Below are 15,602 nucleotides of genomic sequence, written 5' to 3'. Positions count from 1 at the left end.
AGGACCAGGTGACCTCAGTGAGTTCCTAGGGGTCAGGGGTCAGGGGTCAGTGGGATTGGGCCTGTAGTTCTGGTGTGTGTTCTCTCGTCTAGACGGAGACGCACACATTGATGCATAACCTGCGTGTGTGTGTGCGTGTGTGTGTGCGTGTGTGTGTGCGTGTGTGTGTCCACTATAGAACCCAACTAGACGCACAACTTGTATGTGTTCCATTTACACGCAGTTTTCATTCTCTTCTTCGTTGGTTCCACTTCACTTTAGTGAGACATCCAAGAATGCTGTTACATCACTTCCTGTAGTCAGCTGGTGTTTCCTCCTCTGACTTCTCTAATGCTTCACTTCCTCTTTCTGTACGAACAAACTCTTTCAACCACGCACCAACCACGAGTATTGGTACTATTAGTATTCCTAGTATTAGTATTAGTCTGTCTGTGTACTTGAACAACTTCTTGTAATATTGTATATTATACAATATTGGACTCTGATGGTGTAATATTACACCATCAGAGTCCGTGACTGAAACAACTCAACCGGCCCGATATGTAAATGAGTGTTTACGTAAACGTCAGAGGGGGAGGAGCCAGAAAACAAGAAGTCACAGAAACGTCAACTTCTGTCTACGAAGCCCAGAAGACACAGAGTGAGACAGGTTCCATCAGACAGACAGCTGGAGGTAAGTGTACTCTGTGTGGTATATACATCCAGTGTGTGTACTACACGCTTTCAATCCGCACAGTGTGAAGTTGTATATAAATACTGTATTACTAACACTCATAGTGTGTACTACTAGCCATGGTATGTACTGGTCCTCATAGTGTACTACTAGTCATGGTATGTACTGGTCCTGATAGTGTGTACTACTAGTCATGGTATGTACTCGTCCTCATAGTGTACTACTAGTCATGGTATGTACTGGTCCTCATAGTGTGTACTACTATTCATGGTATGTACTGGTCCTCATAGTGTGTACTACTAGTCATGGTATGTACTGGTCCTCATAGTGTGTACTACTAGTCATGGTATGTACTGGTCCTCATAGTGTGTACTACTAGTCATGGTATGTACTGGTCCTCATAGTGTGTACTAGTCATGGTATGTACTGGTCCTCATGGTATGTACTGGTCCTCATAGTGTGTACTACGAGTCATGGTATGTACTGGTCCTCATAGTGTGTACTACTAGTCATGGTATGTACTGGTCCTCATAGTGTACTACTAGTCGTGGTATGTACTGGTCCTCATAGTGTGTACTAGTCATGGTATGTACTGGTCCTAATAGTGTGTACTAGTCATGGTATGTACTGGTCCTCATAGTGTGTACTAGTCATGGTATGTACTGGTCCTCATAGTGTGTACTACTAGTCATGGTATGTACTGGTCCTCATAGTGTGTACTAGTCATGGTATGTACTGGTCCTCATAGTGTGTACTACTATTCATGGTATGTACCGGTCCTCATAGTGTGTACTACTAGTCATGGTATGTACTGGTCCTCATAGTGTGTACTACTAGTCATGGTATGTACTAGTCCTCATAGTGTACTACTAGTCATGGTATGTACTGGTCCTCATAGTGTGTACTACTAGTCATGGTATGTACTGGTCCTCATAGTGTGTACTACTAGTCATGGTATGTACTGGTCCTCATAGTGTGTACTAGTCATGGTATGTACTGGTCCTCATAGTGTGTACTACTAGTCATGGTATGTACTGGTCCTCATAGTGTGTACTACTAGTCATGGTATGTACTGGTCCTCATAGTGTGTACTAGTCATGGTATGTACTGGTCCTCATAGTGTGTACTACTAGTCATGGTATGTACTGGTCCTCATAGTGTGTACTACTAGTCATGGTATGTACTGGTCCTCATAGTGTGTACTAGTCATGGTATGTACTGGTCCTCATAGTGTGTACTACTAGTCATGGTATGTACTGGTCCTCATAGTGTGTACTACTAGTCATGGTATGTACTGGTCCTCATAGTGTGTACTACTATTCATGGTATGTACTGGTCCTCATAGTGTGTACTACTAGTCATGGTATGTACTGGTCCTCATAGTGTACTACTAGTCATGGTATGTACTGGTCCTCATAGTGTGTACTAGTCATGGTATGTACTGGTCCTCATAGTGTGTACTACTAGTCATGGTATGTACTGGTCCTCATAGTGTACTACTAGTCGTGGTATGTACTGGTCCTCATAGTGTGTACTAGTCATGGTATGTACTGGTCCTCATAGTGTGTACTAGTCATGGTATGTACTGGTCCTCATAGTGTGTACTAGTCATGGTATGTACTGGTCCTCATAGTGTGTACTACTAGTCATGGTATGTACTGGTCCTCATAGTGTGTACTAGTCATGGTATGTACTGGTCCTCATAGTGTGTACTACTAGTAATGGTATGTACTGGTCCTCATAGTGTGTACTAGTCATGGTATGTACTGGTCCTCATAGTGTGTACTAGTCATGGTATGTACTGGTCCTCATAGTGTGTACTAGTCATGGTATGTACTGGTCGTGGTATGTACTGGTCATCATAGTGTGTACTAGTCATGGTATGTACTGGTCCTCATAGTGTGTACTAGTCATGGTATGTACTGGTCCTCATAGTGTGTACTAGTCATGGTATGTACTGGTCCTCATAGTGTGTACTACTAGTCATGGTATGTACTGGTCCTCATAGTGTACTACTAGTCATGGTATGTACTGGTCCCCATAGTGTGTACTAGTCATGGTATGTACTGGTCCTCATAGTGTGTACTAGTCATGGTATGTACTGGTCCTCATAGTGTGTACTACTAGTCATGGTATGTACTGGTCCTCATAGTGTACTACTAGTCGTGGTATGTACTGGTCCTCATAGTGTGTACTAGTCATGGTATGTACTGGTCCTCATAGTGTGTACTAGTCATGGTATGTACTGGTCCTCATAGTGTGTACTACTAGTCATGGTATGTACTGGTCCTCATAGTGTGTACTAGTCATGGTATGTACTGGTCCTCATAGTGTGTACTACTAGTCATGGTATGTACTGGTCCTCATAGTGTACTACTAGTCGTGGTATGTACTGGTCCTCATAGTGTGTACTAGTCATGGTATGTACTGGTCCTCATAGTGTGTACTAGTCATGGTATGTACTGGTCCTCATAGTGTGTACTAGTCATGGTATGTACTGGTCCTCATAGTGTGTACTACTAGTCATGGTATGTACTGGTCCTCATAGTGTGTACTAGTCATGGTATGTACTGGTCCTCATAGTGTGTACTACTAGTAATGGTATGTACTGGTCCTCATAGTGTGTACTAGTCATGGTATGTACTGGTCCTCATAGTGTGTACTAGTCATGGTATGTACTGGTCCTCATAGTGTGTACTAGTCATGGTATGTACTGGTCGTGGTATGTACTGGTCATCATAGTGTGTACTAGTCATGGTATGTACTGGTCCTCATAGTGTGTACTAGTCATGGTATGTACTGGTCCTCATAGTGTGTACTAGTCATGGTATGTACTGGTCCTCATAGTGTGTACTACTAGTCATGGTATGTACTGGTCCTCATAGTGTACTACTAGTCATGGTATGTACTGGTCCCCATAGTGTGTACTAGTCATGGTATGTACTGGTCCTCATAGTGTGTACTAGTCATGGTATGTACTGGTCCTCATAGTGTGTACTACTAGTCATGGTATGTACTGGTCCTCATAGTGTACTACTAGTCGTGGTATGTACTGGTCCTCATAGTGTGTACTAGTCATGGTATGTACTGGTCCTCATAGTGTGTACTAGTCATGGTATGTACTGGTCCTCATAGTGTGTACTACTAGTCATGGTATGTACTGGTCCTCATAGTGTGTACTAGTCATGGTATGTACTGGTCCTCATAGTGTGTACTACTAGTCATGGTATGTACTGGTCCTCATAGTGTGTACTACTAGTCATGGTATGTACTGGTCCTCATAGTGTGTACTACTAGTCATGGTATGTACTGGTCCTCATAGTGTGTACTAGTCATGGTATGTACTGGTCCTCATAGTGTGTACTACTAGTCATGGTATGTACTGGTCCTCATAGTGTACTACTAGTCATGGTATGTACTGGTCCCCATAGTGTGTACTAGTCATGGTATGTACTGGTCCTCATAGTGTGTACTAGTCATGGTATGTACTGGTCCTCATAGTGTGTACTACTAGTCATGGTATGTACTGGTCCTCATAGTGTACTACTAGTCGTGGTATGTACTGGTCCTCATAGTGTGTACTAGTCATGGTATGTACTGGTCCTCATAGTGTGTACTAGTCATGGTATGTACTGGTCCTCATAGTGTGTACTACTAGTCATGGTATGTACTGGTCCTCATAGTGTGTACTAGTCATGGTATGTACTGGTCCTCATAGTGTGTACTACTAGTCATGGTATGTACTGGTCCTCATAGTGTGTACTACTAGTCATGGTATGTACTGGTCCTCATAGTGTGTACTAGTCATGGTATGTACTGGTCCTCATAGTGTACTACTAGTCATGGTATGTACTGGTCCTCATAGTGTGTACTAGTCATGGTATGTACTGGTCCTCATAGTGTGTACTACTAGTCATGGTATGTACTGGTCCTCATAGTGTACTACTAGTCGTGGTATGTACTGGTCCTCATAGTGTGTACTAGTCATGGTATGTACTGGTCCTCATAGTGTGTACTAGTCATGGTATGTACTGGTCCTCATAGTGTGTACTAGTCATGGTATGTACTGGTCCTCATAGTGTGTACTACTAGTCATGGTATGTACTGGTCCTCATAGTGTGTACTAGTCATGGTATGTACTGGTCCTCATAGTGTGTACTACTAGTAATGGTATGTACTGGTCCTCATAGTGTGTACTAGTCATGGTATGTACTGGTCCTCATAGTGTGTACTAGTCATGGTATGTACTGGTCCTCATAGTGTGTACTAGTCATGGTATGTACTGGTCGTGGTATGTACTGGTCATCATAGTGTGTACTAGTCATGGTATGTACTGGTCCTCATAGTGTGTACTACTAGTCATGGTATGTACTGGTCCTCATAGTGTGTACTAGTCATGGTATGTACTGGTCCTCATAGTGTGTACTACTAGTCATGGTATGTACTGGTCCTCATAGTGTGTACTACTAGTCATGGTATGTACTGGTCCTCATAGTGTGTACTAGTCATGGTATGTACTGGTCCTCATAGTGTGTACTACTAGTCATGGTATGTACTGGTCCTCATAGTGTGTACTACTAGTCATGGTATGTACTGGTCCTCATAGTGTGTACTACTATTCATGGTATGTACTGGTCCTCATAGTGTGTACTACTAGTCATGGTATGTACTGGTCCTCATAGTGTACTACTAGTCATGGTATGTACTGGTCCTCATAGTGTGTACTAGTCATGGTATGTACTGGTCCTCATAGTGTGTACTACTAGTCATGGTATGTACTGGTCCTCATAGTGTACTACTAGTCGTGGTATGTACTGGTCCTCATAGTGTGTACTAGTCATGGTATGTACTGGTCCTCATAGTGTGTACTAGTCATGGTATGTACTGGTCCTCATAGTGTGTACTAGTCATGGTATGTACTGGTCCTCATAGTGTGTACTACTAGTCATGGTATGTACTGGTCCTCATAGTGTGTACTAGTCATGGTATGTACTGGTCCTCATAGTGTGTACTACTAGTAATGGTATGTACTGGTCCTCATAGTGTGTACTAGTCATGGTATGTACTGGTCCTCATAGTGTGTACTAGTCATGGTATGTACTGGTCCTCATAGTGTGTACTACTAGTCATGGTATGTACTGGTCCTCATAGTGTGTACTACTAGTCATGGTATGTACTGGTCCTCATAGTGTGTACTAGTCATGGTATGTACTGGTCCTCATGGTATGTACTGGTCCTCATAGTGTGTACTACGAGTCATGGTATGTACTGGTCCTCATAGTGTGTACTACTAGTCATGGTATGTACTGGTCCTCATAGTGTACTACTAGTCGTGGTATGTACTGGTCCTCATAGTGTGTACTAGTCATGGTATGTACTGGTCCTCATAGTGTGTACTAGTCATGGTATGTACTGGTCCTCATAGTGTGTACTAGTCATGGTATGTACTGGTCCTCATAGTGTGTACTACTAGTCATGGTATGTACTGGTCCTCATAGTGTGTACTAGTCATGGTATGTACTGGTCCTCATAGTGTGTACTACTATTCATGGTATGTACTGGTCCTCATAGTGTGTACTACTAGTCATGGTATGTACTGGTCCTCATAGTGTGTACTACTAGTCATGGTATGTACTAGTCCTCATAGTGTACTACTAGTCATGGTATGTACTGGTCCTCATAGTGTGTACTACTAGTCATGGTATGTACTGGTCCTCATAGTGTGTACTACTAGTCATGGTATGTACTGGTCCTCATAGTGTGTACTACTAGTCATGGTATGTACTGGTCCTCATAGTGTGTACTACTAGTCATGGTATGTACTGATCCTCATAGTGTGTACTACTAGTCATGGTATGTACTGGTCCTCATAGTGTGTACTAGTCATGGTATGTACTGGTCCTCATAGTGTGTACTACTAGTCATGGTATGTACTGGTCCTCATAGTGTGTACTACTAGTCATGGTATGTACTGGTCCTCATAGTGTGTACTAGTCATGGTATGTACTGGTCCTCATAGTGTGTACTACTAGTCATGGTATGTACTGGTCCTCATAGTGTGTACTACTAGTCATGGTATGTACTGGTCCTCATAGTGTGTACTACTATTCATGGTATGTACTGGTCCTCATAGTGTGTACTACTAGTCATGGTATGTACTGGTCCTCATAGTGTACTACTAGTCATGGTATGTACTGGTCCTCATAGTGTGTACTAGTCATGGTATGTACTGGTCCTCATAGTGTGTACTACTAGTCATGGTATGTACTGGTCCTCATAGTGTACTACTAGTCGTGGTATGTACTGGTCCTCATAGTGTGTACTAGTCATGGTATGTACTGGTCCTCATAGTGTGTACTAGTCATGGTATGTACTGGTCCTCATAGTGTGTACTAGTCATGGTATGTACTGGTCCTCATAGTGTGTACTACTAGTCATGGTATGTACTGGTCCTCATAGTGTGTACTAGTCATGGTATGTACTGGTCCTCATAGTGTACTACTAGTCATGGTATGTACTGGTCCTCATAGTGTGTACTAGTCATGGTATGTACTGGTCCTCATAGTGTGTACTACAAGTCATGGTATGTACTGGTCCTCATAGTGTGTACTACTAGTCATGGTATGTACTGGTCCTCATAGTGTGTACTAGTCATGGTATGTACTGGTCCTCATAGTGTGTACTACTAGTCATGGTATGTACTAGTCCTCATAGTGTGTACTACGAGTCATGGTATGTACTGGTCCTCATAGTGTGTACTAGTCATGGTATGTACTGGTCCTCATAGTGTGTACTACTAGTCATGGTATGTACTGGTCCTCATAGTGTGTACTAGTCATGGTATGTACTGGTCCTCATAGTGTGTACTACTAGCCATGGTATGTACTGGTCCTCATAGTGTACTACTAGTCATGGTATGTACTGGTCCTGATAGTGTGTACTACTAGTCATGGTATGTACTGGTCCTCATAGTGTGTACTACTAGTCATGGTATGTACTGGTCCTCATAGTGTGTACTACTAGTCATGGTATGTACTGGTCCTCATAGTGTGTACTACTAGTCATGGTATGTACTGGTCCTCATAGTGTGTACTACTAGTCATGGTATGTACTAGTCCTCATAGTGTACTACTAGTCATGGTATGTACTGGTCCTCATAGTGTGTACTACTAGTCATGGTATGTACTGGTCCTCATAGTGTGTACTACTAGTCATGGTATGTACTGGTCCTCATAGTGTGTACTACGAGTCATGGTATGTACTGGTCCTCATAGTGTGTACTAGTCATGGTATGTACTGGTCCTCATAGTGTGTACTACTAGTCATGGTATGTACTGGTCCTCATAGTGTACTACTAGTCGTGGTATGTACTGGTCCTCATAGTGTGTACTAGTCATGGTATGTACTGGTCCTCATAGTGTGTACTAGTCATGGTATGTACTGGTCCTCATAGTGTGTACTACTAGTCATGGTATGTACTGGTCCTCATAGTGTGTACTAGTCATGGTCTGTACTGGTCCTCATAGTGTGTACTACTAGTCATGGTATGTACTGGTCCTCATAGTGTGTACTACTAGTCATGGTATGTACTGGTCCTCATAGTGTGTACTACGAGTCATGGTATGTACTGGTCCTCATAGTGTGTACTACGAGTCATGGTATGTACTGGTCCTCATAGTGTGTACTAGTTATGGTATGTACTGGTCCTCATAGTGTGTACTAGTCATGGTATGTACTGGTCCTCATAGTGTACTACTAGTCATGGTATGTACTGGTCCTCATAGTGTGTACTAGTCATGGTATGTACTGGTCCTCATAGTGTGTACTAGTCATGGTATGTACTGGTCCTCATAGTGTGTACTAGTCATGGTATGTACTGGTCCTCATAGTCTGTACTAGTCATGGTATGTACTGGTCCTCATAGTGTGTACTACTAGTCATGATATCTGTCATCATTCACCCTCTGATGACAGCAGCTGCCACACGCGTGTGGCCTCATGTTCTCAGTGTTTGTTTGGTGTGCGTGACAGCGAGGTACACACACGCTGAGGTGAGAGCGCACACTCCCTGTTGCAGAAACTGAGAAAGGCACATTTCCGTGTCACGTATCTGTATTAAGAGATGCGTAAGGTGCCTAATGATGAATGGCGCCATATGCACAGAACCCGCCTCCGTTTTGCAGTGAAGATTCTGCGGGTTTCCTCACATGTGCCTCCTGGTCAGGGGTCTTCAACGTTTTTCAGGCCAAGGGCCCCCGAACTGATGGCGAGATGGAGCAGGGACCCCCGATTCCTCAGTTTGGTCCACGCTAGACGTGAGCACGAGTGGCTCTGATTGGCTGTGATGTCGTATCGGCGTGAGAGCTGCTGTGGGACTGAAAGACGACGTCTCCTCCATCAAAATATCCGTTTCTACAACATGTTGGGTTCATGTTCATGTGTATTTAAAGACAATAAATACAAGTCTGATTCTCAAGACTTTTCAATTTGTGGGGAAAAAATTGGTTGAATTTTTTAAAATAAAAATGGTCTCATCAACCAAATATGTTGGGACCCCCCCTGCAGTAGCTCTGCAGACCCCCTGTTGAAGACCTCGGCTCCTGGTGAAATGACAGCAGTGATCTGAGCCAGAGGCCACATGGGACACGGACACCAGCTGAAAGGGGTTTTGCCACATTGTGAACAGAAAATGATCACAGTTAATGTAAGAAATCAGAGGACTTTGCACGTCTTTACTGGATCAGGATCATTTCAGCCACAACGCTTCGCTGCAGCGCACATCAATACACACATTTCCACCACTGATGCCCAAATAACACAACAGCTCCAGTGTCACTGATTTGATGTTTTTGCTGTTTGACTTTCAACTCAATCCATTTTATTTTGTACTTGTGCTTTACAGTCTGAACACATGTGACATCCTCTGTGCCCAAAACTCACATCAGCACCTCCAAGAGGGAAAAAAGGCCTTTGTCTGACGCTCAGCGGGAGAAAGACGCTGATCAGCTGCAGGTTTGTGAATACGACGCAAACTGAAGTATCACAGAGAGGCGCTGAGGCTGGAGACGCTACGTCATGTATGTACATGACGTAGCGTCTCCAGCCTCAGCCGCCCATCAGTAACAAGCATTCAGCTTCCACACTCAGGGCCTCATGTACGTATAGTGCCCCCTCCCACAGAGAGACTGTACTTATGTACTCATATACATGGTGTGTGCTAGACCTCATCGTATGTACCAGTCCTTCTAGTACTCATGGTGTGTATTTATCCCCCGTGGTGCATACTAGTACTTGTGTGTATTTACCCTCATGGTGCATACTAGTACTCGTGGTGTGTATATACCCCCGTGGTGCATACTAGTACTCGTGGTGTGTATATACCCCTGTGGTGCATACTAGTACTCGTGGTGTGTATTTACCCCCGTGGTGCATACTAGTACTCGTGGTGTGTATATACCCCTGTGGTGCATACTAGTACTCGTGGTGTGTATATACCCCTGTGGTGCATACTAGTACTCGTGGTGTGTATATACCCCTGTGGTGCATACTAGTACTCGTGGTGTGTATTTACCCCCGTGGTGCATACTAGTACTCGTGGTGTGTATATACCCCTGTGGTGCATACTAGTACTCGTGGTGTGTATTTACCCCCGTGGTGCATACTAGTACTCGTGGTGTGTATTTACCCCTGTGGTGCATACTAGTACTCGTGGTGTGTATATACCCCTGTGGTGCATACTAGTACTCGTGGTGTGTATTTACCCCCGTGGTGCATACTAGTACTCGTGGTGTGTATATACCCCTGTGGTGCATACTAGTACTCGTGGTGTGTACTACACCCACAGATGGAGACAGTATGTGAGGATGACCTCTGCTGGCTGCAGCTTGATGACTTCAGGATGATTCTCATCAAAACCATTGAACCTTGGAGAATCACTCCCTACTTGCGACAGTGCCAGGTACTCTTCCTCTTCTTCTTCCTCCATCTCCTGCTCCTGCTCTTCCTCCTCTGTCTCCTTCCCCTCCTCCCCCTTGGTGATTGGTGTCTCCTGTCAGGTGGTCAGTGCTGAGGATGAGGAGCAGCTCTTTAATGATCCGGCTCTCGTCATAAGGAGAAGAAAAGTCGGTGAGAAGCTCATTGTCTGACTTGGTGAGTGTGAGGTCTTCACCTGGACGATATGTTTGACCTTTGACCTCCTCCAGGAGCCTTGCTGGACCTCCTGCAAAGAACGGGTGTCAAAGGTTACACTGCTTTCCTGGAAAGTCTGGAGCTGGATTATCCTCAACTGTACAGCCGCATCACCGGGAAGGAGCCCAACAGAACCTTCAGCATCCTTATTGGTCTGTTGACCCGTCTGTCCGACTAACTGTCTGTCTCTTTACCTATCTGCCTGACGACCTGTCTGTCTGCAGACACAGCAGGCGAGTCCGGTCTGACTCAGTTCCTCATGTCGGAGCTCAGCCGCTTGCAGAGGGCGCTGCAGGACGAGAGGAGGCGGCGCCAGCAGGCCTGCTCCGTCGCTGAGGAACAGGTGGGCGGTTGCTAGGGGAGCGTTCGAGCCGCCGGCGCTCATCGCCCACAGGTGACTCTCTGTGCCCGGATGCGTTGTCTCGACAGCAGAAGCTGAAGGAGCGCGAGCTGAGGAAGCTGAGTGAGCGCGTGGAGAAGCTCCGGGAGGAGCGGCAGCTTCTGAGCGAGGAGGCGAAACAGCTCCGAGACCACAACTACAGCCTGATGTCCGAAATCAACGGCCTGGCCCAGGAAAAGAGCGCCGCCCTGCTGGCAAACCGTGACCTGCAGATAGAGGTTAGCTGACCTCTGGCCCCCAAATGACAGACACACAGAGCCCCTCTGACCTTTGACCTCTCTTCAGGTTGAACGTCTGAAACACACGGTGCAGCGAGCGGAGAACACGACCAGAATCCTGAGAAGAAGAACAGTGAGACAGGAGGTGCAGACTCCTCCCACCAACAACGGACCCAGTACTGACCCAGAACCACTGACCCAGTACCAATGATCCAGTAACTGACCCAGTACCACTGACCCAGTATCAATGACCCAGAACCACTGACCCAGTACCAATGATCCAGTACCTGACCCAGTACCACTGACCCAGTACCAATGACCCAGTACCACTGACCCAGTACCAATGACCCAGTACCAATGACCCAATAACTGACCCAGTACCTGACCCAGTACCACTGACCCAGTACCAATGACCCAGTACTGACCCCCCGCTGTGTGAAGGAGTGGTTTTGAGTTTTTGTCACTGATGCCACATTAAATTTTCTTTTCTTCTTTTCAGAGCAACATTCTGTCTCCTCCCAGCGAGACCTTCTCCCACGCAAACGGAGCGGAGGAAAAGGAGGAGCAACAGGAGGAGAAAAAGGAGAAGAAAAAGGAGGAGAGAAAGGAGGAGAGAAAGGAGGAGAAAAAGGAGGAGAAAAAGGAGATTGACTTCCTCACAACAGTGCTACGGCTGAGGAGACAACTCCACAGAGCGGAGGAGCAGAGCGCCAAGGTGAGGTGGAGGTGGAAGATGAAAAAAGGAGGAGGAGCAGGATGAAGAGGAGTAGTTAAAGAAGTACGATGAAAAGGAGGAGAATGAGGAGGAGGAGCAGGATGAGGAGAAAGATGAAAAAAGGAGGATGAGGGAGAGGAGCAGGAAGAGAAAGGTAAGATAAAAGGAGGAGAATGAGGGAGATGAAAAAAGGAGGTGCAGGAGGAAGAGTAGTAGTAAAAGAAGTAAGATAAAAGGAGAAGGAATGAGGAGAATGAGGAGGAGGAGCTGGAGGAAGAAGAGAACAAACCCTGACGATGTTTGTTTTCAGAGCCTGGAGGAGAAGGAGGAGCTGGAGCTGTTCTCCACCCGGCTGAAGGGAGATGTCAGGATGTACCGTCAACGAAACAAACAAACCCTCAGACAGCTGGAGGAGGTGATCAGAGAGAGAGACAAGGTGAGGAGGAGCAGGAGGAGGATCTGGAGGAGGAGGAGGAAGATGATGATGAGGATTGATCTTTGGTGTGTCAGGCTCTATCTTCGCGGGCGGAGCAGCAGCAGGAGGTGCGGCTGCTCCTGCAGGAGAAGGACCACTACAGGGAGCAGGTCAGAACGCTCACTGAACAATCCGATAAATTGGAGCTCCTCCTGCTGAGCTCACAGGGGGAGGAGCTACAGCTGAGAACACGCCTCCGCAGACTCAGCAGCAACACCCACCAGGTGAGGAGGAGGAGGAGGAGGAAGAGGAGGTGTTGATTTTATGATGATGTAATGAGAACTCTCTCTCCCGCACAGACTGAGCTGAGTGTGAGCAGCGAGGGGGAGGAGCCCATGCAGGAGGCAGCTAAAGGTGAGAGTCATGTGACCCGTGTCATGTGACTGGTATTGTGTGACCCGTGTCATGTGACCCGTGTCATGTGACCCGTGTCATGTGACTGGTATTGTGTGACCTGTGTCATGTGACTGGTATTGTGTGACCCGTGTCATGTGACCCGTGTCATGTGACTGGTATTGTGTGACCCGTGTCATGTGACTGGTATTGTGTGACCCGTGTCATGTGACCCGTGTCATGTGACTGGTATTGTGTGACCCGTGTCATGTGACTGGTATTGTGTGACCCGTGTCATGTGACCCGTGTCATGTGACTGGTATTGTGTGACCTGTGTCATGTGACTGGTATTGTGTGACCCGTGTCATGTGACCCGTGTCATGTGACTGGTATTGTGTGACCTGTGTCATCAGAGGTGCGCAGTGTGACACTCGGGGAGAACGAGGAGGTGCCGACGCTGCAGCAACAGGACTCGAGTGTGGGAGAAGCCAGAGAGTCTGAACAGAGGCCCAGCACAGCTGCATCATGGGTAATTGAGCTGAGTGTTTGCAACCACACCCACAAGCTGTGTCTCAACAAAATATATTCCTGCATTAAAATAATGTATCATGACGGTCTGGATGATTTGAAGTGATCATTTATTTTCACACTATCAATTATCACGGCAAAACTATTACGCTGAAGTAAAGTACAAAAAGTTAAAATAACGAAACCTGTAATTATTACTTGTGAAGGAATATCATTCACGTCTTACTAAACGTAGCCACGCGAACGTGAACCAGGTAAACAAATCCTTTCTGTTTCCTCTTCTGAGCGCAGCTCACGTGAAAAATGATCCTGAGATCCGTATCCGGCAGGTGAACGAATCGTTCATCCCCCGACCGAGTCATTCTTCACGTGAGCTGCATTCAACCAATCGTTTCTGTTTCCTTGGCTGAGCCGATGCTGACCACGAGAAAATGAACAAATCTTTTTCTGAGAGGACTCGTTGCTCTCGAGTCCTTGTAAGGATTCACAAACGACACATCACTGGTACGTGGACGCAGCGTCCTGCAGCACCAGGCTGTGATCGGTCTCTGACTACGTCCTTTAGAGTCTCACGTCTCCGTTTTCACAGCACAATACGGCCGTTATTAAAAGGAAGAACGTTTACGAGAGAACGGATCAGATTGAAGAGCTTTTAAATATGAGCGCTTGTACAAGCCGTCATTGGCGGACTATGAGGACGCCGGATGGCCTCTGATTCATGGAGGGAGATCTCCACCAACCAGGGGGACAAAGTCGTGGAGGAAAATACGGGACAAATGTGTCCTTGATGCAAAGCAGCAGTGTGGATGCACGGGGCAATAAAGTCTATGATCAATAAATAAAGCAACCAGCGACTTCCACACACAAAGACGTGACTCTCCAGGTCGTCTTCAACAAAACACGTGACTCCACCTGTTGTTCTGGAGGTGAATCGCTCTGCAACACACGCAAGACTTTACAACCAGGAAGTGAAACCAGAGCGTAAAGACGCAGGAACCACGGCGGCCGTCAGTAAGAGCAGCTTGTTCTGAAGTCTTATGTGAATTTGAAACATCGGTCACGTGACTGAAGACATTTCATAAACTCAGATGTGATGTTATTTATTATAATATAACATTTCTATCGGTAGATAATCAGGTGAATTCTATTACTTAACGTTACATTTAAAGTGAACTCTTCCTGCTGGCGTCTCCGTCCTCGTCTCCGTCCCCAATAGATTAAATGCTCATCGGCCCGCACTGCATGCTGGGATACGCTGGGCAGCAACATCGCGTCCTGCAGGACTGCGTCCCTCGACGGGACATCCGAGTCGCAGCGCACGCGTCCTCAGGACACAGACACTTCTGTATACTCTCCTGTCTCCTGTCTGTCCACAGGACGAGGAGACGGACGGCTGTCTCACCTCCAGGCGACATCGTTTCTTCTACCGCAGGTCAGCGTCTTCTTCTCTCACTTTGCATTGAGCTATTGCGGCGGTTGCCATGGCGCCTGAGCCTGTTCTCGTTTCCATGACGACAGGAAGCGAGCCGTCCGGTCGAAGCTCGCCTGTAGGGAGAACACAGCCGGTAACCATGACGACAGCAGCTCAATCGACACCGACTCCGACTGAAGAAAAGATGTTTATTTCTGTCCCCTTTTATTTGTTTTAGTCTCAACAGTTTTTACACATGAAAGAAAAAGTTACAAATTAAACATTTGTTTGTTTTAATGTTGAGGATTAAATCATTTCAGTGTTTTGTTTCTTTGTTTCTCTTCCTGGCTGAAACTTTATTAATGAGTCTTTTCTCATTCATCAGAAAAATAAATCATAAGAGCAAAAGTGTGAGAGTGAAATAAATAAAATAAGGGAAACAAACATTTAACAGTACAAAGACAAGACAAACAAACAAGTACACAAGACAGAAAGAAGAAGAAGAACCACAGCAGCCGTCACACTGAGTCCACCTGATCACATCGGGCGGTTTCACCCTGCAGGGGGCAGGTAGACCCCCAGTGGGGCTCCAGCACGGCCCTTCGCCCTGAATGACAAAAGTGCCCCTTTCTTCATCCATATTAAAGAGTAGAAATGTCATC

The 15,602-nt window shown here is 45.8% G+C and overlaps 1 protein-coding gene and 1 long non-coding RNA gene across 5 annotated transcripts; one reads left to right on the top strand and one right to left on the bottom strand.

Moving 5' to 3' along the window:
• The first annotated feature begins 294 nt into the window (after nt 1-294).
• On the top strand, nt 295-15,348 carry card9 (caspase recruitment domain family, member 9). 4 transcript variants are annotated; one of them, XM_040195709.2, is made up of 15 exons: nt 295-673; nt 9,575-9,684; nt 10,517-10,630; nt 10,728-10,797; nt 10,875-11,012; nt 11,085-11,203; nt 11,290-11,478; nt 11,546-11,623; nt 11,978-12,193; nt 12,504-12,629; nt 12,704-12,892; nt 12,968-13,022; nt 13,415-13,530; nt 14,906-14,961; nt 15,048-15,348. In XM_040195709.2, exons 3-15 carry the CDS (start codon nt 10,517-10,519, stop codon nt 15,136-15,138), a joined length of 1,557 nt encoding a protein of 518 aa, XP_040051643.2. In that variant the 5' UTR covers nt 295-673; nt 9,575-9,684; the 3' UTR covers nt 15,139-15,348. The 4 variants fall into 4 exon arrangements, with proteins under 4 accessions (XP_040051643.2, XP_040051645.2, XP_077942666.1 ...); XM_040195711.2 differs by having other exon boundaries at nt 296-673; nt 11,293-11,478; XM_078086540.1 differs by lacking the exon at nt 9,575-9,684 and having other exon boundaries at nt 342-673; nt 11,293-11,478.
• Nucleotides 11,644-11,998, bottom strand: LOC144386276 (uncharacterized). The gene is made up of 2 exons (XR_013451960.1): nt 11,860-11,998; nt 11,644-11,807 (listed from the first exon to the last, which is right to left on the bottom strand). It is a non-coding gene; the product is annotated as an uncharacterized LOC144386276 (long non-coding RNA).
• Nucleotides 15,349-15,602: the final 254 nt, after the last annotated feature.

Source organism: Gasterosteus aculeatus, chromosome 13 (assembly GCF_964276395.1).
Source record: "Gasterosteus aculeatus chromosome 13, fGasAcu3.hap1.1, whole genome shotgun sequence".
Classification (NCBI taxonomy): domain Eukaryota; kingdom Metazoa; phylum Chordata; class Actinopteri; order Perciformes; family Gasterosteidae; genus Gasterosteus; species Gasterosteus aculeatus.
The sequence above is the reverse complement of the archived record's forward strand: the minus strand, read 5'-3'. Positions and strand labels throughout refer to the sequence as shown.